This window comes from Mya arenaria, chromosome 14 (assembly GCF_026914265.1).
Source record: "Mya arenaria isolate MELC-2E11 chromosome 14, ASM2691426v1".
In the NCBI taxonomy this organism is placed as follows: domain Eukaryota; kingdom Metazoa; phylum Mollusca; class Bivalvia; order Myida; family Myidae; genus Mya; species Mya arenaria.
In genome coordinates this window covers 8,781,825-8,809,687 of record NC_069135.1, presented here as the reverse complement: position 1 = coordinate 8,809,687, position 27,863 = coordinate 8,781,825, and the positions used below count along the sequence as shown (strand labels likewise).

At 37.5% G+C, this 27,863-nt stretch overlaps 1 protein-coding gene across 4 annotated transcripts; it reads right to left on the bottom strand.

Moving 5' to 3' along the window:
• LOC128218301 (hepatocyte growth factor receptor-like) lies at window positions 1–27,863 on the bottom strand. 4 transcript variants are annotated; one of them, XM_052925947.1, is made up of 20 exons: window positions 26,679–27,863; window positions 18,336–18,521; window positions 17,971–18,096; window positions 17,575–17,766; window positions 16,798–16,931; window positions 16,377–16,533; window positions 16,052–16,197; window positions 15,610–15,771; window positions 15,294–15,390; window positions 14,943–15,155; window positions 14,645–14,800; window positions 14,289–14,470; window positions 12,678–12,802; window positions 10,317–10,481; window positions 9,632–9,715; window positions 9,136–9,324; window positions 3,151–3,268; window positions 1,894–2,056; window positions 1,403–1,539; window positions 1–1,182 (listed from the first exon to the last, which is right to left on the bottom strand). In XM_052925947.1, the coding sequence occupies exons 1-20, from the start codon at window positions 27,684–27,686 to the stop codon at window positions 1,038–1,040; spliced, it is 3,885 nt and encodes a 1,294-aa protein (XP_052781907.1). In that variant the 5' UTR covers window positions 27,687–27,863; the 3' UTR covers window positions 1–1,037. The 4 variants fall into 4 exon arrangements, 3 of the variants coding, with proteins under 3 accessions (XP_052781907.1, XP_052781908.1, XP_052781909.1); XM_052925948.1 differs by having other exon boundaries at window positions 3,151–3,260; window positions 9,140–9,324; XM_052925949.1 differs by having other exon boundaries at window positions 16,377–16,521.

Below are 27,863 nucleotides of genomic sequence, written 5' to 3'. Positions count from 1 at the left end.
TAAAATTTGAAAACTTTATTTACAATATACAATGTACATGTATTAAAATATATCCAGAAAAAAAAATATATATACACGATGGCCATGAAAAACAATAACCTAGTCATGCCTTAATGCCAACACTTTAGATTATAACATGGCCGCGAAACAGTGGCTCCAGCTCTTTTAGGAGCTGTGTATAAAAAAGAGCCAATGACACTTCCGAGGTAGAGCAAAAGAACGGATATCATCATAAAACGTAAGTATGACTCGTTATTTTATCTAATATCACAATTATGAGGGCTTATAAACATGCTTATTCCGGTAAACCGGCGGTCATTTTTATTCCCGACAAAATAAAAGCACTCAATGATATTGGTTTTATCTTAAATGTAAGCTTCTTGAGTGAAATTCAGCTGAAAATTGGTGAAAATTTCCTCCTTTCGTTTGTAAACATGCATGTGTTTGATGGGAGAATCGGTTTTATAACTCCATAAACAATGTTTACAAAATAACCGAAATACGTGTGAAGATTAAACATATTTATATAGCACTGCATTCCCCGATTTCTCAAATAAGCCATCATAATTCTGATATTAGATAAAATAACGAGTCATACTCTAGCTCGGAAGTGTCATTGGCTCTTTTTTATACATAGCTCCTAAAAGAGCTGGAGCCACTGTTTCGCGGTCATGTATAAGTGCCTTTGAAAACTGCACTTTACCTGATACTATCATAAATATCCATGTGTTCAAAAGTGGTAACAGCTATATATGTTACGACAGTTCTGGACAAAAAATCTTGACTTTAACTTACTTACGTCGCTAGGTCTGCTATAGGAAATATTGATACAATTCCAGAAATTCAGCATAAAGTGTAGCTCAACATTATTTCGAGTATGTAGTGATTTAGATGAGTACGATTGATTCAAACTAAAATAAACATTATAAAATAATGGCCCAAAAAACAAGAGTCTCGTCGGTATTTACGCCTATCCAACGTTATATACATGTTTGCTTCATAGGAGCTTTAACTAGTCGCAACTGTAGTGTTGGGCCTCACTCGCGGTAGGATTCCAGTCTGCGGCGCTTCTCTGATGCCCGCTCCAGGCGGTGGAGGAGTTCCGGGATATTTTTAGCCAACTCAGTGAAGGTAGGGCGTTCTTCCGGTTCCCAAGACCAGCACCGAAACATAATCTGGTACCTGTGGGTTGTGACCGGATTTGGTATACATGATTGGTGTTTGGTAGAAACAAATAGTGGTGGGTTTGGTAACATCAGTAATGTTGCATTTGTAATTTGTTTTTAAAATCTAATTTGTGCCATACAGACGCAATGAACATATGTGAACATAAGCCCTTTAAAATGAGCGAAATAGTCCACACTTGAAACAAAACATTCAAAATGTTAAATATAAAATTTACATTTCCTCCGGGCAAAAGACGGGCTTTTCGAGGCGGCGTCCATCCTTGAGGAAACGCATCATGTCCCAATTGTCTACGGTCGGATACGGGCACATGCCGCGCGTCAACAGCTCCCACAGTGTCACACCGAACGACCACTGTAACATACAAACGCTTAAATTTGGTACATGTTATAAAACACTTATAACAATTAACTTAATAATTTAGTGGAAGTATAAATAACATAAGATATCGTTTCCCTGTATTTCGTCATCATGATTTTTGGCATCCTGAGAGATTACAAAAAAGCAGCGAATTCAAAACCTCTTTAGCAGGTTTTGGGTCAATCTAAATAATAAGGCAAAATAAACTTCTCAGACAAATAGGCAAAAGTGTACAATAAATTGATTTCATAAACTCAATATTCTAGAAACAGTAGTGTCGTAGTAAATATGGTGTTGGGCTGATCATAAAAGCTTACAATAGAAACTATTAACTATTCGAGACATTACCACGTCTGACTTGGAGCTGAAATGTCCGAATTCGAGGCTCTCCGGGCTCATCCACTTGATCGGAAGTTTAGTTGTCTTGTCACGTGTGCTGTAGTATTCCTTCTCGTACACGTCACGTGACAGGCCGAAGTCGGACACCCGCACCGTCATGTCGTCCCCGACCCTGGGGACGTCAAGATATGACATTAAAGCTATGACTCTAGACTGATGTATATCACGTCGATATATTTCAACGTCATACACCTTTATTTGACGTGATCCTAACGTGTCTAAAACGAAGACAAATAAACATTGTAATATTTCAAGACAGAAATAAAATTACTTTTCCTTCCAAAAGATAAAACAAGTAAGATTCTCTTTCTGATTAGTTTATAAAGTTATACAAGTTATCCTAATAAAGCCGATGAAAAATGTACCATAGATTGCAACGATAATGGTAACACAGTATATACTAAACCGTGGTGGAAATCTCCCTAGTACCTTTTCAAAATAGTTATGAAACATTTCTCTTAATGTTTTTTTCTACTCAAGTTATACTTGTTCATATTACAAATGGTTCAATAAAAATCCAGTTCTGTGGCTTGTGCTATGCCTTTTGCGTGTTGGCATTACTGTTACTAAGTTCACTATACATATTTATACTGTTTTAATTTTATAGTAAGCTGAAGTATTTGAAGAGGTTGCATTTTTCTTGAGTATTAAAATTATGAATTTGCATTAGAAAGCCGTGTTATTTTCTTCCGTCGGCCGCCATAAGTCAGCATTTGGAATCGTGTTTTCCAGTCCCCTTTAAGACCGTCAATATTCACAAGTGTCAATCTTTATTACTTTGTTAGTTTCCTTCAATCAGAGTTCAGCATTGATGGCGGCAGTCATTCACGTGCAGGTGGAACTGTTTTAGCACAGGTTTGTACAATAAATGAACCATCAAAACAATACCAGTCGTTACAAAAAGTATAACGATGTAATAAATATAAAAAAATGGTTGTTATGTGTAATCCTCTGAAATACTGATCGTAAGATGAGCCATAATGTCAAAAAAGGAAAATATTTTAACGTTAAAACGATGTGGTTTTGACTGATTTGATTTCAAAGTCAGTCTTACGTCCGACTGACGTCATAAATTGAATGCCTTATCGAAATTAGCGATACTCACTCTCATTTGAAAACGGTAGGAGTTTGTCAAGTTTGCGATAAAAATCAAATACATTTACAATGCGATCAACAAAACATGCCAATGGTAGCCTGGGTACGTACATGCAGTTCCTTGCCGCTAGGTCCCTATGCACGAATTTTAGCTGGGCCAGATACTCCATTCCGCTTACAATGTCAACACTGAACACTGTCAGGTCCCGGACTGTAGGCTCCTGAAACACTAGGGGAGGGCACCTAGTAGTTTTGTGCCGATGATCGATTATAATCGACAATTGATCGGAGCCTTACGTCGGCGACAATCGATAGTGAAATTTGAACAATCGATTATAGAAATAAGGGACGTAACCGCTACCGACTAATTTACTTATTTCTGGCTAATGATAGTTTATCTTGAAATGTTAGGTGTTACTATAGTTATGTACTCATATTCTTATCAAGTCAATAAGTCACTACAGTACCTTATTACAAATGTTCTTTGTAATTTAACTGCTTAAGGATTGGTTCTTAACTTCTCATGTTTAAAGTGATTTTTAAAACATGTTACCGTTTACTTCTAACAATGTAAGAATCAAGTTTTTCAGTTTTCTAAAAGAAACTGTTCTTTTAAAACAGAAACATATTTTTAACGAACGAACGAAAGTTTATTCAATGAAAGGCCTCCAGCCCATAATACATGTTACAATGCAAATCAAATATAACAAAATGCATATATGTAACTAAATAAGAGTTGTGTCTCTTGGTTAACAAGTTAAGTGTTATCTATAGCTAACATGAGTTTATGAATGTAAAGAGCAATGGATTTAATATGGGTAACATTTTCCGATGCCATCATATTATAGAAATGAAAAATGTCAGTATTTCCACGATACCAAGAGAACAAATAATTTTCCCGGATGTCATTAAATCTTGAACACTTAAAAAACACATGATATTCATCTTCAATAACAAGTATGTCTTTATCCAATAAACAATAAGTACAAAAGCGATCATTTCTATCAATACAAAAAAATCGACCAATTTCAATATGAAGTTTATGACTAGATGTTCTAAATCTTGCCAATGATTTTCGTACAGGAAACGGTAAACTGATATTAAGGTATCTTTCAACATTCAATAAAGACTTAAAGCATTTATAAGTATCACAACGTGAGGAATTATTTACATCACCAAGCCATGTTTGTCTACAACAATCAGCAATTCTTATTTTAAAATGACACATAAATATATTTATATCTCCCACATCCTGGGCAATCCAAGCATACCCAAAGCCATATGTAAACAATATTTCTTTTATATAAGTTGCCCAAGTACGCCTACCTAAACTATCCAGATTTTTTATCATAATATATGAATTTCTAGGGAATCTATTTTCAGGCATTTGTAATACTTTGCACCAATATTTTACACATTTCGAGACATAAATAGTGAACATTGGTAATCTACCACATTCACCTAAAGCCACACAGTTATTTACAGAACTCTTAACTCCGAGAAAATATTTACAAAAGAAAAGCTGTACTTTTTCAATCTCATTACATTCCTTGAATCCCCAAATTTCTGAGCCAAATGTCAGTATCGGGGAGACCATTGTATCAAAAAGTTTAAAAAATTCATTATGATTAAACGTACCAAATGACAACTGATAGTTTTTAATTGAAAAAATGGCTTTCCTTGCCTGAGCTGCTAATTTGGATTTCGCTGCAGACCAAGATAATGTTGGAGTAAACAATAAACCCATATATTTGTACATCGATGTAATTCTGACGATGTTACCATTAAGTGTCCAATTTTCATACTGGCGTAATGGGCCTCCGTTTCTAAATACAATAATTTCAGTTTTTTTCAGATTAATCTGCATCCCATATTCATTACAAAAGTTGGAGATAGCGTTTAATTGTCGTTGAAGGTTTATGGCAGTATCAGCACAATTTGCCACATCATCTGCGTACAGTAAACAGTGTATATCAGGAATATTGTCCGTGATAAAAACACCCTGGTTACAACTATCTTTAAGATATTGACATAGATCATTGATAAAAAGATTAAATAAAATTGGAGAATATAAATCTCCCTGCCTTGTCCCAATATTACACTTAAAACCCTCAGTAGCATAAACTTTTTTTGTATTTACGTCATCATTTGTTATGACGTCATCAAAAAGACCACCAGAATTATCTAATTTTATATGAGCTTTGAGTTTAGAATACATCGACAGTATTACGTTTATGAGTTTACCTTTTATTCCTTTGTTTATCATATTAGTAAAAAGTTTGTAATGACCCAAGGAATCAAAGGCCTTTTGAAAATCAACATACAACACGTAAAATCTGCCGCCTGGTTTTGACAAATATTTTTGTATTAGGCATTGTAATGTAAACAAATTATCAACAACAGAATAACCTGCCCTAAAACCAGCTTGCGATTCATCTAAAACATTGTATTGCTCTGACCATTCTGTGATTCTTTCTGTAACAATACTTGAAAATATCTTATATATAACATTAATTAAAGAAATACCACGATAGTTGGCTGGGTCATTTTTAGCACCAGACTTATAGATAGGTGTAATTAGACTAGTACTCCAACTGTCCGGAAATTCACCCGATGAAAGGATTTTATTAAATATTATATTCAATATAGGCGTAATCAATGTAATGGTATTTTTATAGAATTCAGCGCCTATGCCATCAATACCATGTGCCTTTCCAGCTTTTAATTTCCTTATACTTTTCTCGATTTCCTCATTTGTGATAGGTGCGTTTAATATATTTTCAATTCCGGTATGTTCAGCCGTATTAGAAATATCCAAGCCAGCAACAGACACTTGATTGTCTTTAAAAAGTAAAGATTTAAAATATTCAACCCACTCATTAGGCTTAATTGAGCTCACTGCCTCAGGCTGTTTATATGTACATCGCTTTAATGTTGACCAAAATAACTTTGGGTTTCTACTGTTATCTATTAACATCTGACGTGCATGCTTTTGATATTCTAATTGTTTCTTTCTACATACGTTCTTAAAGGATGACCGTGCTTCTTTATACATATTAAAATCAAAATCATCATTAGTATGCCTAAAATGGCGCAATAAAACTGTTTTAGTATGTTTCAACTGGATGCAAGTTCGGTCCCACCATTTTGGTTGATCAGACTTATTTAGCGATATCCTTTTCTTACACTGCATTACACCCGCCGCTCGTTTATAAATATCCAGTAGCATAGAAATAGCACTATCTATATTAATTTCGACTAAATCTGAAATTGAACGACTGTGTAAATCAATCATAGAACAAAAATTAGATAGAAACTTATCTGCCATGCGTTCACTCCATTTAAAACTATCAAACGTTTGTATATTAGGTTCGCGGTCCCCTTGTATATCATTAGTACCGTTATTGCTCTGCCTAGGAATAGAGAGTTGAGTTAAAATAGGAAAGTGATCAGAGCTATCTATATCATCAACATTAAAGTAGCTTATGTAATGAAACAACTCTGATGAAGCTATATGATAATCTACTACACTTCGACCCCCATTAGCACAACATGTGATATTCCCCTCTATATCATTATGTAGTCTACCATTTATAATATGTACATCCAAAGTGCAACATAATTCAGTTAATGCTTTACCAAAGGCATTGTATCGTTCAGAATCCTTATTGTGTCTATGCATACTAAAGTTATCCGAGTTATAATCTACCTCTGCATTATATACATAATTTAGATTGTCATTTGGTATATAATCTAAAAGATTTTTGGTTCGAGCATTAAAATCACCAGCCATATATATGAGACAATTGTTATATGTACTCTTAATCATTGAAATATTATTCTCTATCAGAAAAATGCCGTTACTGTCATCTTGGTATATAGTGGAACCTTCTGGGGATACATATGCTACATAAAGTATAATATCATGTGCAAAATCATACAAAGATGACTTAATGTAAAGTACAACACAATTTACATAATCTTGACATATGCGGCTTATAAATCCTGATTGAATAAATTCACATTTTACAAAAACACTTACACCGCCGCTATTTCTAATTGCATTTACAGGTTTCTTTCTAATATATCCGAAATGTTTATATGATGATAAAAATGAATCAAATTCGCTTTCGTTATCACCCCAAGTTTCCACTACGCCGAATATATCAAACTGTTGCATATAACGTTTAATCTCTTGATCATTGTAGTATTTGCGTAGACCAGCTACATTCCACGTGGCAATATCAAGTTTATAAACAAGGTCACATGTATTCACGCCTCGGCCGCTTCCCTAGTCGATCCTCGGAGTGTCTTCGGTTTCAGTCGGAGTGTCATCATCGTCCAATGGAATTTCATCCCGTTGAGCTCGTCTATTGTCGTCCCGCTCCTCGCGATCACGTGCTCGTCTTTGGCGCCATTTGGTTCCCGGCTTACCGCGTGCTGGTCCAATTTCATAAATAGATTGATCTCGATCATTGTAACCGTAAATAGTGTCCTCGATTACCAACTTGTCATAGTTCATTGAGGCATAATTGCCTTGTTCACGCTCGGATATTAACCGTTTGCCTAATTCTCTGCGGATGGCTCTTGTTCTCTCAGTAAAATCCTCGTGAACGATATATGACGTGTTACGTAAAAAACGCTTTGCTTTATTCAGAATTTCATCTCTATCCTTGAACTTTGTAAATTTAACAATGATAGTGCATTTATCGGCACTAGCATTCGATTTCATACGATGTGCCCGCTCTATGTCAACATTTTCGAGATGTGGCAAATTTAAGTCATTTTTGATGAATGAGCGCACCTTATTTTCTGTTACATTCCATGGTTCATTGATTTTACCTTGTATACCATTGAATTTTAAGTTGTTGCGCTTCATTTGAGCTTCACAATTGTCTGTCTTGGATTTGAGAAAATCAATCTCTTTCCATAGGGATGCATTTTCTGATTTTAATTGATCATTTTCGATTTTCAAGTCCGCAACTGTAGTATGAATGTCATCAATTTTGGTATTTAAAGACAAAAAATCATCTCTGATGTCCTTTTTGAAGTCTTTCAAGTAGGCTAATACCTCAGCATTACTATTGTCATTACTGACACTTACACTATCCTTCCGAGCACCCGCGCGCTGTGTTTTGGGCCTGGCACCCTGATCCTGATTCATGGGGGGTGAATTAGCAACCTGGGCAAAAGAAAGCTTCTGTTGTCGGGTGGTTCTCTTAGGGGTGGGGTTCTCCAACAATTGCTCTGATCCAGGGCCGGGATTTCGCTCCACATCGCCGCACGTCGTCACGAGTAAAGCACACGCTAATATCACTATTCTAAGAGTTAACTTTGCATTGTCCACATTCACTTTTATTCCAAAAATCCGACATTTAAATTTCCCTGGCATAAAGAATGAACCGATTCTAACACGGTAGGTCATTAAATCCACTCCCATTGTCGAAATACTTAATATTTATCAAATATTTACACAGGTAAAAAATACTGCCGCCATTTTACAAGGGACGCAACTCAACTCACTCATATATAGAATATTCAACTGCTTGTTGTACTCGTAATTGACTGATTGTTAAAACGAAATCTTCCTTTGAGTCTATTTTACACATGTATACAATACTAAATGTAAGACAAAAATAAGAGCCTGTGGTCTCATGTTCTGCAAGAGTAACTTGTAAACACTAAACGATAGTCGCGTTCTGAATAAATAATATAATTTATACAAAGACATCTACGAACAATATTGTAAGGGAACATTAATGCTCATAAAACGATTATCGATTGTATTTTTTCTGTCCGATTCCCAACACTAGCACCTAGTTACACTGTTAAAAAGTAACTGTATTTAATATTATCTATACGACATTAAACAAATCATAGTAAATAAGACTCACAAAATTTAAATAATCGCTTTGTGTGAGTCATGTCTCAAACTCAGACTTAAGTCGTTAGTTAATACGGTCCCAGGAAATCTGATATCAGAAACTGAATTTAATGAAGTGCCATTTTATACGACGCTAAGAGTTTATCAGAAACCTTTAACCACAGTTACTACTGTGGCTAAGCAATGGTTCATATTCGGCGACACATACGTACTCACCCTGTTGACGTCCCGGATGTAGGAGAGAAGGTCGCCATTTTCCAGGAAGGGGAGCACGACCAGAGGGAGCCGCTCAATGCCGAAACAGATCCCAATGAGCGTCATCACGTTCCTGTGCTGGAAGTTCTTCATGATCAGCGCCTCCTTCACGAACATCTGCACGTCCAGGTTCTGTGGGTTATTTCCTGTCGATAGATAATGTATATGAAGTTTTGCCGCCGTTTCACCATAACACGGTAGATTAGGGAAGCTCAAAGACTACACCCGAATGTTTACATTATGGCTGGTGCCTATATAACATTTCGGCAATGCTCTGACCATTCAAAGCTTCGAGAGTCTTCAAGAGCATTTGCCATTCATTGTGAAAGCTGTACTGCAGCTTTGGGCAGATTGGATTAAAAAGTACCCCGAGTACCTCGAGTTTTAGATAAAAGCATCAAGTAAGCGAGGGAAGCTATAAAGTAGTTTGATGTATTGCTTTAAAGATCTTACTATGCATAGTCTTGGCTGCCACTGTCATGTCTTCCTTCTCTCCATCTGTACGCAGATAGCCTCTGTATACTCGACCAAAATTTCCTGCCAATAAAGCATCAATCTGGGTAGAATATTTTGGTTCCTTATTTACTATCGTTCTATTATGTATGCTTCCAGTATAATTTAAATAAGTGTAGGTATGCTCCACAGGCATCGTAACGCAATTGTCTTTGTGGTTGTGGAAGGGGTGGGTTTGAGAGCTGAGTCCCATACCTGACGGAGTCCAGGGTGTCCAGGGTGTATCAGAGCAAATTTGACGAACATCTTTTATTAATTGATATGGTGCATTCCTGGGAACTATTTATAGCAACTGTTGTTTTCAAGATTTCCTTTGTCGAACGATCGTTTTGGGGACGTTAATTGAAAGGCTGATTTAGATGTTCATCTATATGCAGAAGCTGACACCCTTGTTTTAGTGATATACGAACTGCAACTGAAAATTCAAGATGTTTCAATTGATTTAGCATAGAAATAATAGTTATATTCATCTTTTTGAAGATAAATTCCACCGCCTTGGCAGATAAACTTCATCCATCCACGGCACTAACCTAGTATTATCTATTTATACTTGTATGTAAATCTGCATGGTTGTTTCGAAGCTAGTTCAATAACTACTAAGACACACTAAGATCTGTAAACCAACCTTGCCCCACCATCTCCCCCAGCACGAGGCGGTCGCTATCAATCAGCAAGCCCTTCTCTCGGAGGGTCGCCATCGTGACGTCATCAAGGAATTGCAGTAACGGCGTAGTATCCTTGGAGTCGTCACCGTCCGCCCCATGTGGCAGCCCGATACGCCGCTGGTAATCTACAACAACAAAATCCAGGATACTCTGAAATAGCCCTCCTTTTTCGAACAATATACTTTACCCTTAGATAAGACATTAATCAGAGAAGCACTAAACGTTTAGTAATGGGCGCATTTCACTAGGCTACGACAGGCAGCGTCGGTGTCGGATAGTCACCATCCGACAGCATCCGATAGGAACGTCGATTGGCCGAATATCAACCAAACACTGGCCGAAGGGTGCCGTCGAGAAACCCCAGCTGACACAGAGTGACCGAGAACATTTTCTGACCCCGGCAAATTTTGAGCATGCATGAAAATCGGCAGCGACAGACCAATATAGCATTTTGACCGAGTACTAACCCTCATCAACCGAACTGCATCGCAAGGTGACGTAAGTCTAACCGAATAGCAACCCCCCATAGACCTAACACAAACCCTGAGAAACGCTGCCTGTCCGAGTATTTACCAGACTCGGTCAACAGTGCGTTTCTCTGCGTTGGTGTTACGTCACAGTCGGTTGCTTTGCGTCGAAATTCGGTCACATTCAGTCAGCCAACAAAGTCAGTTACAGTCGTGCACTGCCTGGTGGGGTTAGACATGGGTCGCCATTCGGTCATGCTGCGTCAGCCTGTGCCAGTGTTACGTCAATATTCGGTCAGCTTGGGTTGTAATTTTGTCAATATCGGTTGCTATAAATACGGGTGCGCCACACACGGTTGGTTAGTGATGCATTTGTCTTCCACAGCATCAAGCCACCATAGAAACCAAGAAAAACGTTGATCCAGGCAATAAAAAAAATGAAGGGCAAACCATCGTGGAGCGAGGGGAGCATCCAAGAGCTCGTGGTCGTGGTGCTGGGAGCAGAGGGTGTAGACGTTGACGTGGCGATAAAGATATTTTAGCCGATGCCATGGAGGAGGCAGACGTTGGTGCTGAGAAGGAGGACGAGTATATTAATGGTGGTACTTCTTCAGAAGATGACATGAAGTTTCCAGCCCAGAAGAAAAAGAAGACGGCAGAGGTGACTGCTCATCATCGTTCCGGAGCTTGACCATAAGGTTGTGGTACTGGCCAGCTGAGACTCGCTCATCTTCTGTAACCAGGTCCTCACCCAGAACCGCTTCTTGTTATATCTTTTTCGGGCCCTTTGCCTCCTTCCTCTTGCAGGACCTCGGCCTGGGCACGGATGTAGGCATAATGCTGAACAATCAGATCAGCCTGGAAAAGTCCTAGTACTTGCTCAACCATACTGTCCCTGGACTGGACTGGACTAGATTGGACCACCACAGGCCTAAAATCACACTATTTTAAATCAAAGAAGGTCGCAGCCATTAATATGTCTGACCCTCTGTGATCCTCCATGGCGTAACATCGACGCAACTGCGTTGCACACTAACCCACATCGACGTATGTCTGTCCTATCTGCACTCCAGTTCATCGCAACTCTGACACTCAGCATCGCACAATCAACGCAGCTATTGCCGCACACCGAACGACAACGGCCCATTTTGACCGAATACTGACTTAAATCTGACCGATATGAATCGGGGATGTGACATTTGTGTTCTAAAATGTTCGAAAATACTCGTAGATTTTTGCGACAGCCCAAAATTTACTGACCGACCCTGATTGACACTGACGCAGCGCAAGTGAAATGGGATTTTATAAAGAGCTATAGCTTAAATGACAAATTGTAGGTAAAGGAAGTAATGCACTTGTCAGTTGTAACCATGCCCCATCCAAAGATGTCTAGGGGTATACCGGGGATAGCCGAGGAAATGGGCCGTTTTTCCTACAGGTGGCCCCGCAGTGCCGGGTGAATGCGGTGGTTTTGTATTCGCGCCAAAAATAGCGAGGAATGGGCCTTACCAAAGGTCCCTAGGATGCGGAGGCATTTGGCGGGGATTTTACTACCAGTTCGTCCCCACAGGAAGGGGATTTTAACCGGGCTTGGCTGGACCGAAAGTCCCTGTTTTTCTCCGGACCTGAGAGCACCGCGTTACAATTGACTGGTGCATAAGAGCTTAAGATTAAATGGCAAGCTATAGATTCATCGATACAATGAATTCCTTAAAGGTTAAGGAGTTTTATTTTCTAAACTTAATTATTAAACGATATTGTAACAGTTCAAGACAACATTCATATTAAAGACTAATGCTTCATTCTGTTAACCCCAAACTCTATTCACCCCAAATTCTTCAAAAAGCTTCATACCGTTCTGTCTATTCTGTACAGACTCGGAAGTTTGGTTCTCAGATAGTCCCTCCAGGTCCATGATCCCGGCCGTCCCTCCTCGGTAACTCACCCGGTAATGGTCTCCCGTAACCTGCTTATTGGACCTAGATATAGAGGATACTTTATCAATATTTTGAAATGTTATATTATCACCTACAGACCGTCGAGCTCTATGATTCCATCCATCCCAAGCCAGTACCTCTCGTCCAATATCTTACCACAGACAAACATGCATTGTGATCAATACCAATAAAGTAAACAGAGCAAACAAGACAGATAAATGTGATCAAGGGCGTTGCAAAGAAGAACCGTGGCATATTAAATTGAGGAAAGAAATGGCACGTTAATTTAGAACCATGGCCTACACAGATGAGCAATTGCAAATAAAATGTGAGTAACTGCGCATCATAGATTAGCAATTATATATTTGGGAAATACTGGTGCAGAGATGGTGAATTGTGTATTAGATATGAGCCTTAGCGATCCAGAGGTGTGCAATGCAAGGATACCTGTGAGCAAAAGCTATGTAGAAGACAGCCATGTCACATTAGATATGAGCAATGATGCAGAGATGTGCAATATCATATCAAATGTGAGCAATGACGATCTTTATGTGTACAGTGGCTGCTTACATGTGAGCAACATCATTGCAGAGGTGAACAATGGAAGAATAGACTTAAGCAATGTCATTGTAGATGTTTACAATGGCAGAATAGACGTGAGCAATGTCAGTGCAGAGGTGTAAAATGTCAGAATAGACGTGAGCAATGTCAGAACAGAGGTGAACACATAATCGACGTGAGCAAAGTCAGAACAGAGGAACACATAATCGACGTGAGCAATGTCAGTACAAAGGTGAACACATAATCGACATGAGCAATGTCAGAACAAAGGTGAACACATAATCGACGTGAGCAATGTCAGAACAAATGTGCACACAGAAAAGACGTGAGCAATGTCAGAACAAAGGTGAACACAATATCGACGTGAGCAATGTCAGTTCAAAGGTGAGCCCATAATCGACGTGAACAATGTCAGTACAAAGGTGAACACATAATCGACATGAGCAATGTCAGAACAAAGGTGAACACAGAAAAGACGTGAGCAATGTCAGAACAGAGGTGAACACAGAGTAGACATTAGCAATGTCAGTGCAGAGTTGAACAATGGCAGGATAGATAGAGCAATGCCAATGTAGAGGTATACTATGGCAGATTAGATGTTGGTGTGTGAAATGGCAGATAGTGGTGAAAATGTGGTCAATGGCAGATGCGATGCTACCTGAAGGTAGGAAATGGTTTGTTTTTGTGATATAATACATCAACTGATGTGTGAATATTGTTAGCATCCAGCTTTTCAGATGTGAACATTTGCAGCAGGGGTGAGCAGTGACAGAATTCAAGCAATTTCAGACTGGAAATGCAATTAAAGAATGAAACTGACAATTCCGAAGTGAATAATGACGTAGATTAACCAGATAACTGTGACAATACGGAATAGACGTCCAAATTCTAAATTTTTAATAATAAGCTTTCTTGTGCTACAGCGCTAATAGTGATTAGAGTCAGAAATAGCGACTACGTTATTCACTTGAAGTATTTAATGGCGAGGCAGCTGATGGCGACCACAATTATGATGCTGCCAAGGGAGCAACCGGCAAGTACGAGATAAGTGTCGAAGTTGACGGGGGGCGTCGTCGTCTGGTAGGTATTGGACGCCAGCGGTTCCACGCGCACCGTCCCCAGATCGTACTGTTTGTTTCCCACTGTGCCCTAGTGTAGGCAAATAGTGTCGATATATTTACAGCTCATTCGATTGAGACATAATAATTGCATACTTTGTAATTATAAAAAAAAAAATGAAACGGTAATAATTCAATCAAGAGGGTATGACGATCATATTCTATTGCGTCAAAACAACGAGGTATTCTGAGTTTGCTGACCGACCTTGAAAGGCAGTATCAGTCCATGGCTTGTCTGGACATCCACGTATTTTACCCTGCACCACAAAGCGGCCTCTGTTATGTGAGTGACGACGCACTCCGCCGACACTCCGGCCCGGAAGTTGAAGTTTGCACGCGGAATATCCGGAATATATTTTCCCTGAAACAGAAAATGATGATTATATGTTTTTCGTAATGATATGAGTTTTAAGAACGATTTTATAAATAACAGGCAGACGCCAGGAGCTAAGATCGGCAGAGTTGTTGTTCACCTATATAAATGCTTAATTAATGGTACTTACTTTTATTTCAATATCGGTATCCTTCGTTATGGAAAGTGTATAGTTCACATGACCAAGTTCCGGGTCATTCCGGATAGTTATCACGCTTAAATTGTTTTGGGCGGCAAACGGGTTCATCAAAAACGCAAATCCTGTCACCGGAAGTCGGTCTACAGCGGCACTTCCGGTGTGGCATACCAACACATCGTCCTTATGGGCACACTTTCCGGTCGTCTGTATTATATACAAAAACCTTTATAATGAAAGTTTCATTGTAGTGTACTGAATGACATAAAACAATAACAATACAACTCCTTTGGAAACAATGATTTACTTTAGCCAGTAATGTAAGGTTTATGATCAATAACGTACCGTCAATATTTGGCCGGTGTCGTCATTGACAACCAGACCGAGTCCAGCACCAAGTCCTGCCAACCACTGTCCGCTGACCGTTACCAGAATACCCCCGCTTAAAGTGGAAAACGAGTCTTTGTGTGCACCATAAAATGAAGTATTGGATATCTAAATTCAGAATCAAAATCATGATCAAATCGAGGTTGGCGTGTTACATTTCATTGATAAAAAATAACGACAGCAAACTAACTACACAAATACCGAACTAAAAATATATAAACTGCACGATTACTTTAAAGTTTAAATCTAGGTAATAACAAAACTACCATCTCACCTAGCAATTGAAATATGTGGGTGTATTTTTGCTATGACGGGGTCGGGGATGTAGGTGACGGGCGGACCGGTCAAGTTCAGGCGGTCAAACACCACCGTGAGGTTGTGCTCCCCGAGGGTGGCCTCTCCGGGTGTCCGGCACTTCAGAATGTCTGGAGTCGCGCTGAAAATTCGGGTTGTTTGTGTTCACATTAGAACTTACAAAGGCTTTCTTGTGGCGACATCGCGGATGTGAAGAATGTCCGAAACTTGAACTGTGTATGTGCATGCAGAAGGAGTTGAAGCCTCAGATGTTTAGATGTACAATCTGAGTGGAGAAACTCAAATCATTTATAAAGGCTTACCATTTGTCTTAAGAACCTTCGGGCTACATTGTGAAGCCACAAAATGGCGAGAAATAATTATTTTAACGATTAAATTGCTGCTAAAAGCTAGCATCTTACACATCTTGGTCTCCAATGATACAGGTGTGATCGCCTATGTGAACGGAGCGCACGGATCCCGCATCCAGAAAGTGGCCGCTCAAAGCGAGCTGAGTGCCACCGGACATCCGAACATGCGGTCGCTGGTCTGGGACCAACGATGGAACCTACGGTTAAACAAAGATACGTATAGCTAACGTGAGGGAAATAACTCACCACTGTATGTGTCTGTTCTTAATACAATATTTGTCGAACGTCAATCAAGTATAGTTTTAGACAACGATTTGCGCATTGCATGTATTTCAAAAGTTCTTGTTTGAAACTATGAAAACATACGCATAAATACCACATATTGAAACATGATCGCAGGATCCAAGGTTTCGCCATTTATCGGCGCTAACCGGAAACGATCGTTGTTTGGCGTATGATTTACATGGACACTGACTGACATAGTGGCCGCCTCAAGAACTTCCGGGGTGATGCACACAAGTCTATAAAGAAACCTACATAAAACAATTTGGACGTGGACGTGGATTGTTTCATACGATAAATGTCAATGGAACAGTATTGATATGATATTATCATGATGTTGGTGCCAGAAGATACCAAACATTACTCCGGTTTAATGCTGCTTGGTACCATCATGGAATATTAAACCGGTGTATAGACCCGTGATCCCACCGGGCTTTAATCCCACAAAATAGTCCAGTGTATTATGTAATTACAATTATAAACGAATGAAGGATGGCAGTTTTTGTCACACTGACCGTTGTTGCGAGATCTCTATGAGTGGACAGATTTCCTTGCCGATGTAGATGCATATGGCCGTGTCATTGTCCCCAAACTGCCCTTGAATGGTGAGCCGCGTCCCGCCCTCTAGCGGACCTCTGGCGGGGGACAACTGAGAAAACAAGTGAGTTTGTAAATTGCTGGTAATCATAGTGATATAATATAACATAGTATTATTGTGTTGATGTTCTTTCTTAGTGAGTGCAATATGTTTGTCCCTTGTGTGAGCATTGATTCGTTTGCGTTTGATAAATGCAATTACAAGTATCTATATTTCAAATTTCCAATTCAGTACTTCGTTGTTTAAAAATCTAGCTTGACCTGCAAGGTGACCTTAATCCATTTATAGTTTTATAACAAATATAGTTTCCCCATTGATAAACTTAGGATATATTTATCAATATTTATTTAAAATGTTTAGAATTATAAATTATATTCAATGTATAAACATTTTAGACAAGATTTTGATAGAATTTGAGAGAAAACTCATGAGATTATTTTTGTTTTGGAACATTCTCATTAGGTTTATAAAGGCAAATTTCTCTGCTCTTTGTGGCAATAAAAAGTCTTTTTTAAAAACTAACAATTTTTTATAAAGGTTTGGATTCCGGATTTAATGAAATTATTATGCTATAATACATGACGTTTAAAAATATATTGCTATCTCTGTTACGTTTGGCGGTTGGAACTTATCTGGGACATCATCCTGGATTTATAAATTGTCTGTATCAAAAAGATATCCAACACTGGCTTACAGATGATGTAACAGGGGGACAATGATCCTCGAAAATATGAGCCGCACTCCGTGAAACAGCAGACCGGCTCACACAGCGACCAGGAATGTCCGTGCCCGCCATCCATGCGCAACTTTCCCGTGCTAGGTTGTACGTCACACATGTCTGGCATTCGGTTTGCACGGAACAGTCGTCCAAAAACAGCGTGGTAACCTGATGAAAAAATCAGAATTTAGATTAACGCGATATATGGACAAATATTCACGACTCGTTATATCAATTCTAAATAGATATTAATCAAGATTTGATCTTGTGTACAAACATTTAAGTGTGATATCCGTCGCGAGCAATCACAATCATAAACTAGCGGGTTAAATGCATTAAAATAACAGAACGCTGTCGGACAATCTGACCAACCTTGGTTTCCTGATAAAAGTAGAGGATGTCATTTCCTGGCGACAGAGTCAGTCCACGGATCTCTGTTTGCGTCCCCGCCATCTTGTACACAGGCCGGGACCGGTTAAAGTGTTCGTTAAACAATAACTGCAAAACACGAGAATATTTCAAAATCTGATTTGAAATTATTTATTTTTCACTCTGTAAAAATGACTATTGTGTCTATACTAAATGAAAATGTTTATCATTTTCATGTAATCCGTTTTACTTGTTCTATACCACTGTTCTGACTTCAAATCGACATCTGTTTATGTTTTCAGTTGTAAGACGAAAACCTAAATCTTGTTGCTACTAATTTGCTTATATATTTGCAGGAAAACTCAAACCATTTGAATAACGCCGGATGCCGTTCCAAACACCACCAAAATATCGGAGCGCGACCCATGTGTTGTCATGGTAACGGATGAGATGGTTGCAGGGTGCGTGAGAAGAAGACGGTCCGTCTCCAGGGCTACCGACGCCAAGATCCGCGAATTGTTCCCCGTGTAGCCGCATTTGATATTGTCGTGGGTCTGAGAGAGATATTGTATATAAGTTGACAGGTACGGTCATTATACACAGTGGTGAAAGAGATATCATAATAAAGTTAACCTTTACGGACATCTTACACAGTGAAAGAGATATCATAGTAAAGTGAGCCGGTACTGGCATTATGTACAGTGAAAGTGACATCATAGTAAAGTTAGTCGGTACTGGCATCTTACACAGTGAAAGAGATACCATAGTAAAGTTAGCCGGTACTGGCATCTTACACATTGAAAGAGTTATCATAGTCAAGTTAGCCGGTACTGACATCTTACACATTGAAAGAGTTATCAATGTCAAGTGAGCCGGTACTGGCATCTTACACAGTGAAAGGGATATCATAGTAAAGGTAGCCGGTACTGGCATCATGCACAGTGAAAGAGATATCATAGTAAAGTGAGCCGGTACTGGGATCTTACACAGTAGAAGTGATATCATAGTAAAGTTAGCCGGTACTGGCATCATGCACAGTGGAGATATCATGGTAAAGTAAGCCTGTACTGACATCTTACACAGTGAAAGAGATATCATAGTAAACTTAGCCGGTACTGACATATTACACAGTGAAAAGGATATCATAGTAAAGTGAGCGTGTACGGGCATCATTTACAGTGAAGAGATATCATAGTAAAGTGAGCCGGTACTGATATCTTACACAGTGAAATAGATATCATAATAAAGTGAGCCGGTACGGACATCTTACACAGTGAAAGAGATATCATAGTAAAGTAAGCCGGTACTGGCATCATGTACAGTGGAAGAGATATCATAGTAAAGTCAGCCGATACGGACGTCTTATACAGTAGAAGTTATATCATAGTAAAGTTAACCGATACGGACATCTTACACAGTGAAAGAGATATCATAGTAAAGTGAACCGGTACTGACAACTTACACAGTGAAAGAGATATCATAGTAAAGTGAGCCGGTACGGGCATCATGTACAGTGGAAGAGATATCATAGTAAAGTTAGCCGGTACTGGCATGATGTACAGTGAAAGAGATATCATAGTAAAGTGAGCCTTTACTGACATCATGCACAGTGAAAGAGATATCATAGTAAAGTGAGCCTTTACTGACATCTTACACAGTGAACGAGATATCATAGTAAAGTGAGCCGGTTCTGACATATTACACAGTGAAAGAGATATCATAGTAAAGTTAGCCGGTACTGACATATTACACAGTGAAAGAGATATCATAGTAAAGTGAGCCGGCACTGGCATCATGTACAGTGGAAGAGATATCATAGTAAAGTGAGCCGGTACGGGCATCATGACCAGTGGAAGAGATATCACAGTAAAGTGAGCCGGTACTGACATCATGTACTGTGGAAGAGATACCATAGTAAAGTTAGCCGGTACTGACATCTTACACATTGAAAGAGATATCATAGTAAAGTGAGCAGGTACTGGCATCTTACACAGTGAAAGGGATATCATAGTAAAGATAGCCGGTACTGGCATCATGTACAGTGGAAGAGATATCATAGTAAAGTGAGCCGGTACTGGCATCATGCACAGTGAAAGAGATTTCATAGTAAAGTTAGCCGATACTGGCGTCATGCACAGTGAAAGAGATATCATAGTAAAGTTAGCCTGTACTGGCATCTTACACATTGAAAGAGTTATCATAGTCAAGTTAGCCGGTACTGACATCTTACACATTTAAAGAGTTATCATAGTCAAGTGAGCCGGTACTGGCATCTTACACAGTGAAAGGGATATCATAGTAAAGTGAGCCGGTACGGGCATCATGTACAGTGGAAGAGATATCATAGTAAAGTGAGCCGGTACTGGCATCATGTACAGTGGAAGAGATACAATAGTAAAGTTAGCCGATACGGACATCTTACACAGTGAAAGAGATATCATAGTAAAGTGAGCCGGTACTGACATCTTACACAGTGAAAGAGATATCATAGTAAAGTGAGCCGGTACGGGCATCATGTACAGTGGAAGAGATATCATAGTAAAGTGTGCCTGTACTGGCATCATGTACAGTGGAAGAGATACAATAGTAAAGGTAGCCGATACGGACATCTAACACAGTGAAAGAGATATCATAGTCAAGTGAGCCGGTACTGACATCTTACACAGTGAAAGAGATATCATAGTAATGTTAGCCGGTACTGACATATTACACAGTGAAAGAAATATCATAGTAAAGTTAGCCGGTACTGAAATCTTACACAGTGAAAGAGATATCATAGTTAAGAGAGCCGGTACTGACATATTACACAGTGAAAGAGATATCATAGTAAAGTTAACCGGTACTGACATATTATATAGTGAAAGAGATATCCTAGTAAAGTGAGCCGGTACTGACATCTTACACATTAAAAGAGATATCCTAGTAAAGTGAGCCGGTACTTGCATCTTACACAGTGAAAGGGATATTATAGTAAAGATAGCCGGTACTGGCATCATGTACAGTGGAAAAGATATCATAGTAAAGTGAGCCTGTACTGGCATCATGCACAGTGAAAGAGATATCATACTAAAGTGAGCCGGTACTGGCATCATATACAGTGGAAGAGATACTATAATAAAGTTAACCGGTTCTGGCATCATGCACAATTCACGGTGGAGAACCCACGTGACTGATTTGTCAATTGCACGGCAAAAATTTAAAACAATAAATCTCGATTCAGGTTTTTTAAAGATAACTTGCTTAAACCCTGTAATTAAGACCACTTTACTATACATACTAAGAAAATATCATTTGATGTTTTCATTATTTATTTACGCAATAATAGTTAAATTAAAAATTAATTCATGCGAAAACAACATACAGGCAATTTTATACAGTTAGTAACATATAAACATAGCTCATAAGATATAACTACAGTACTGAAAATATAGATCTCACATGAATTAAACATTAAACACATCTGACTGTTGAAACATTAAAGCACTAAAATATAATACATGTTACATGTTAAACAGCTTTAAAAAATGAGTTGATGGGGGAAGTTTCATAGTGTGTTCTTATGTAAATGTCGCCTTTCAAAATACATTGAAATTTATTCATGGAAAACAATTGAAATGATGGAATGTTTGCTCAAACTGTTAAACCATTTAAATTTGATAATAATTATAAAACCAATCAAGCAATTTTAAACGATAAGCACCTTGTGCTTAATGAAGCCAAGCAAACAAATCAAGATGTCAAATTATATCCTGATCCCGCGAAAATGATATCGACCCAAGCAAGCAAAACAAAGTGTGAATTTCTTGGGACCGCGAAAATGACATCAAGCGTGGAGAAATATCGACCCTCAAGATATCGAGCCATCCGATCGATTTTTATGAACAAAGAGTAAAACAAAATCGGTCATTTTAATCTGGTTCGAGCCAACGAGGATATCGAGCCATGAGATATGAGCCAACGAGTTTCGACTGTTAATACTATTCTGTAAAACTTGTTATTGAACGTTCGTTCCTGCAATAAAAATTGTAATGCGTTTTAACATTCAGACCGACATTTAGCACCCTACAGTGAAATAATAAGAATATGCACCGAAGGTTGGAAAACGTTCGTGTACTTGATCAAACTAAAATGTCCATGCACTTTATCAATTTTGATTTTGCTCAATTTCCCCTTTGCAATAGCAATAACAAATAAAACCGCAACCTCTAAAATCTACAAAATGCATAAACGTACTGAACATATGATTATCGTGTGAATAACTTCCGGCTTTTTTTCATTTATTTTCAACATAAATCATATTAACATAATATATCAAAAACACATACATGTTTAAACATCTTTATGTTGTATTGAAAAAAAAAATCTATCACACACACACACACACACACACGCACGCACACACGCATGCACACACACACACAGAGTGATGTCCCTGTTTTGTTCAAAATATTACTTTATTTATTTGAGTAAAAAAAATAAATAAGATATGCATTGTTTAGGCTAAATGTGTCTCTTTTTCTATATATACATTAGTTATTTAGAATATCGAGTACTTCCCATTTTTTCTGTGGGTTTCATTATCTAATGCTATTTGCTCTTTTATTTTGATTCTTAATTTCAGATAATGTAAAAATGCATCGAAAGATATTTGTCTGTCATTACAATTTGTTAAATTGATATCAAATTTCATTAAGATAATAAAATTACAGATATTACTATATTTGCTTTTTTTGACTATTCCTAATAGGGCTTCATGTTTGTAAATTGTTATTTTTTTTATGTCAATGTAATAAAGTTGTTCAATTTATTCCATAACTGTTGAGTCTTTTGACACTCCTAATATAAATGTTCAATTGATTCAACATTTGAGTTGCAAAATGTACATAGACTGCAATCGATTAAATTGACTTTAAACAGAAATGTGGTGGTCGGTGATATTCTCATAAGGAATTTGTAGTTGAAACTACGCAATGTATCTATCGTTGATTTGTAAATGTTACTATACATAGTTTTCCATTCCAGATGTTCACTAATTTCCAAAGTTTCTATCCATTTTGCTTCTGAAATCGGTTGGAGAATATTATGCAACAAAATTGAATACAGAAGTTCGTTTTTTTTGTATTGATATTTCAACTTTTTCTTTAAATTGTTGAGTATTAGCGTAAATAATCCCATCCAAAATCAGCTGTGTCTTAATATGTAATGGAAATGATCGAACGAGTGTTTGATAATTTATAAAATCGGTATATCTTATGCAGTATAGGTATTGTATTGATTAAATTCGTAAAAATTGTTTGTTCTATAGTCAAAAATATGTTCAAGATACTTAATACCTTTTTCATACCATTGTTTGAAAAACAGAGTGTTTCCATTATTGCAAATTGTTTGGTTACTCCATATCACTGACTTAGCCGTTTTTATTGATTTTGTGTCAAATATTTGTTTATTTTTACTCCAGGCTTTGATGACATCATTTATGAATGAACCTTCTTTTGAAATTTTTATATTTTGGTATTGCCTAATTCACATTCTAAACCCAATTCATTTCCATAATTAATAAGCTTCTTTTTAAAAAATAATTTCCATTGACCTTTGTTTTTGTCGTCTAAATATATATTTAACCCAGCTTTAATGGAGTTAAGAAAGAGTTCGACATTTGTAGGTTTTAGTCCACCGTTTTCGTGGTTTTGGTACATAATATATCTTTATATTTTGTCTGACTTCTTGTCCCAGAGGAATTTGAAGATAGATAGTTTAATGTTTTCAATAATATACCTGTTCGGGTTTGCGAAAACAGTGAATGGGTATTATTGCAGAGCTTTATACTTGTGTTTTTTTAAAGTTCCCACTCTAAGAATGATGGATTTATTTGTGTTGAGGGTTAGACCAGAACATTTTGAAAATGATTCTTATGAATTAACCAAAGATTTAAAAGAGTGGCCAGAGCCATCATTAAAATACGTTGCATCTTTAACGAAAAGAGATTGTTTTATTCTGTATCACCGATTTAAATACCCTTGATATCAAAGTTTTGTTTTATATAGCCTGAAAGTATTTGTAGACAAATGATGAATAAAATGGAAGAAAGTGGACACCCCTGGCGTACTCCTTTTTCAATTTCGAAGGCCTCCGATATATGACCATTGTTAATTATTATACTTTGAATATGTGTATAGAAAAGTTTAGTCCAGTGTATTATATATGTGCCAAAATTAAAGGATCGCAAACTGTCAAGTGTAAAAGAATGATCAATACTATCAAATGTTTTTTGAAAGTCAGCAAAAAATAGGAGTCCAGGTAGTTTATTTTCTTCAAGATATTGCATAACCTCTATGATAAGACGAACATTTTCGCCGATGTATCTTCCTTTAATAAAACCAGTTTGTTCAAAGTCAATAAATTTAGGTAGTACTTTTTTTTATTCCTATTAGCTATTGCTTTCGTTGCTATTTTATAATCAATTTTCAATAGACTGATCGGTCTCCAATTGGAAAGGTTTTCTAAATTTTTACCGGATTTAGGAATAAGTGTTATTATACCATGCTTTTGTAGTGGTGTTAGATGTCCATTTAGAAAAGAGTAATTCAGTGAGTCTATAAGAACGGATTGGATATCGTTCCAGAATATTTTATAAAATTCTGTAGTCAGACCATCTGAACCAGGGCTTTTATTATTTTTCATTTCTTTTAAAGCATTTCCGCATTCATATATTGAGATTACAACTTCGCATAAATCACTATCGAGATCTGGAAGTTTATTGTTGTTTGTGTTTATAAATGCATATCTTATACTAATTTAGGTTCTTACTATAGAGTTTTTAATAAAATTTTAATTCTTCAATTAATGTGTTTTTAACTCCTGATACAATCTTATCATTCACTTTAACTTTATATATTGTTGTTTTTTTTCTCAGAGTGTTTCTTCTCTTAATTAGCAAAATTTTTTTGTTTGTTCTTTTCATTATTTTTCACATGTATTGCCTTTTACCTAAGAATATGACCTTTAATATATTCACTTCGAAGTTCGTCAAGTCTTTGTTTTTTCTGTATAAGAGATTCAGTTATGTTGTCGATAGGGGCATTTTCTATATTTAGCTGTTGTTCAATTTCTTTTATTAGTCTTTCCTCTTCTGATTTAAGTATTCTTTTTTATGCGATGCATATTTGATTGTTGTGTTCCTAATTGAACCTAATTATTTCCCATAATGTATTTGGATTAGCAGATCCATTATTATTTCTTGTATGCATTTCTTTATTTTTGACTTATATTCGTTGTCTAATAAAAGTGCATTATTTAGTTTGAAGTATCCTGGACCTTTATCGCATTTTAAATCGTCAATTGTTATTAAAACAATTGAACGATCCGTTTTAAATCCTGGTTTAATCATACTGTTCTGTACGTAATTTATAATATTAATTGTTTATAAGGAAATAATCTAGACGGCAATGTATATGTGGGTTGGAGTTTGAATGCCAGGTATACTGCATTTTAGATTGGTGGAGGAGTCGCCATATATCAACTACCTCACAAGAGTTTATTATACCATGTATTTTATCTCTACACGTTTTATGCGTGTCAGTTTTGCCGTTTTTTTGTCTAGAGAGCAATTGAGAATAGTATTAAAATCACCACCAATAATATATGTTTTATCGTTATTTTCCAACAAATATTTTTTTGTAGCAGATCAAATATACTAGTGTCATCCTTATTGGGTCCATATGTGTTAATTAAGGTAATTTCATTTTCGTTTAATATGATGTCTACTGTAAGAAGTCTACCCTCTTTAATTTCGGTATGATTTGCAAATGTTATATTCGTATTGGGGTTGATAAGAATTGCGACTCCTATTCTATTTGAACTGTTACCACTAAAAACACAAGGTCAATCCCATTCGTCTTTCCATTTTGAAAATAGTTGTTTAGAGCAGTGTACTTTTTGCAGTAATGTTATGTCATAATTATTATTTTTAATCCATTCGAAAATTTGTTTTCGTTTTCCCATGTTGCCTAAACCTCTTACATTTTAAGATATTATTTGTGTTTCCATTTTACACATTTTTGGGGTAAGTCTGATATCACGAGACATTTTAGCCATAACAAAACACATATTAGATCACTTACGGCTTACTTCAATTATAGTTACATATGTGTCAGGGGCCGTGTACTTTGCCGATATTTTCGACTCCGAGAAATCAGTTGGTCAGGATTATCAGGAAAACTTAAGGATTTCAGAGAAAATTCTTTAAATCCAGGGAAGTGTTTTTAATTGACCAATAAGTCACGTGCATGGGTTCTCCATAGTGCAATTAAGCAAATGTTAAGACTGTACCTTTATCATTCAAAACTTATAAACTTAAGACGGTCAGTGTATAAAGGGAATTGAAAATCTGATGCTGGTTTAAGGAACAATCTTAGACAACAGAAGACCCCTTTAAAACTTAGACCAGGTTTAACCTTTAAATTTTTTCATTACAAGCCTAATTTACCCATTGCTATAGATGGACGTATCAGTCAGAGGCTATAGTCACATTTATAGTGATAAGAATGTATATGATCTTATCTTTATTGCCATCATAATATGCTGATTTCCTACGTGTAAACGGACTAAACGGACTGAGTCATTTACATGCATTCGTTCCAGACAGAGCGTATATAGATTTTTTTAACAATGAAGGATTTTGAAGACTTGATGATGATTAATTCCTTGCTTACCATTTTCTCTATACAAGACTCCTCCGTGTCCTGTATCCAGTCTGGCGTGGAACCAACTGCATCACGGAAGCATTTCCTATGTTGTTCCTCGAAAAACGCGTCTATATTGGCGACGTTGTACATACACAGCGCAGACGAGAGAAGGCGATTGTCGCCGCTGAACGCCGCTAGCAGAAAATGTCCATCTGCAGTATCCATGGTCACGGCTGACGTCAGGTTGGTAAAGCCCTTGCATTCCAGCCGCGCCTCGATGTAAGACCAGAAGTACGTGTCGTTAGCGCACATCTGACTGATGTATGCACTGTAGCCGCCGCCGCGAGGAGTCCGCCGATTGTTTATAAAGTACACGTAATGGTGGTTGCCAGGGGCCTCTGAATAGAACCCGTGAATGAAGGTCAAAGAAAAGCCTGGTTTCGGTTTGATGTAAAAATCTCCGTGGTTAAAGGGTTGGTCGTATTGAATAATAAATCTACTACCGTTATCCCAAATAATTCTTCTCGATAATGCATAAAAGGAAGATGGGTGTTCGACATCAAACGAAATCGCTGAAAACATTTCTACGTAAGCAGGATCGTGAACACTAGGCCGACTTACTACGACTGACGGAATCGGGCTTCCAAAATATTCTGAATTGTCATCTGTCATACTAAAACGTTTGGTGAAGTACGAAATGTTAGTTAGATTTCTTAGAACACATGTTTGGTTGTAACCTGAACCACAATCTAGTAAATAAGTAACGTCGCTAATGGTAACGAAGTCAAATATGGAAGGGAAGTTTGGGAGCCTATCACCGCGGGTAATATTGACCCATGCCACAATGCTTTCCTTTTTAACAGTTCTGTTCCCATACTGCACGAGGGCGTTATCCTCTCCCACATAAACCGTTCCATCGTCGCCTAGCAACAAAGAGTATACCTCGCCATCATTCTGAGATTGGACATATCGGGTGCAAGACAGCGCGGCCCAAACCAATATGTTGACGGTGAACACGCTGGCGACCATTTTCATATGTACCAATGAACATACCCCAAATTAGGATTGAATCGGCCAACAGCTATGTCTTTAGTACATGTAATGCCAATTAAAACACATTTATCTTCCTATAAAGCACAAACGTAGAAGGCATGATAGAAGTCTGTTATTCACTTTCGATTAATAGGCGTCTGTCCGTTTAAAACTGACTTG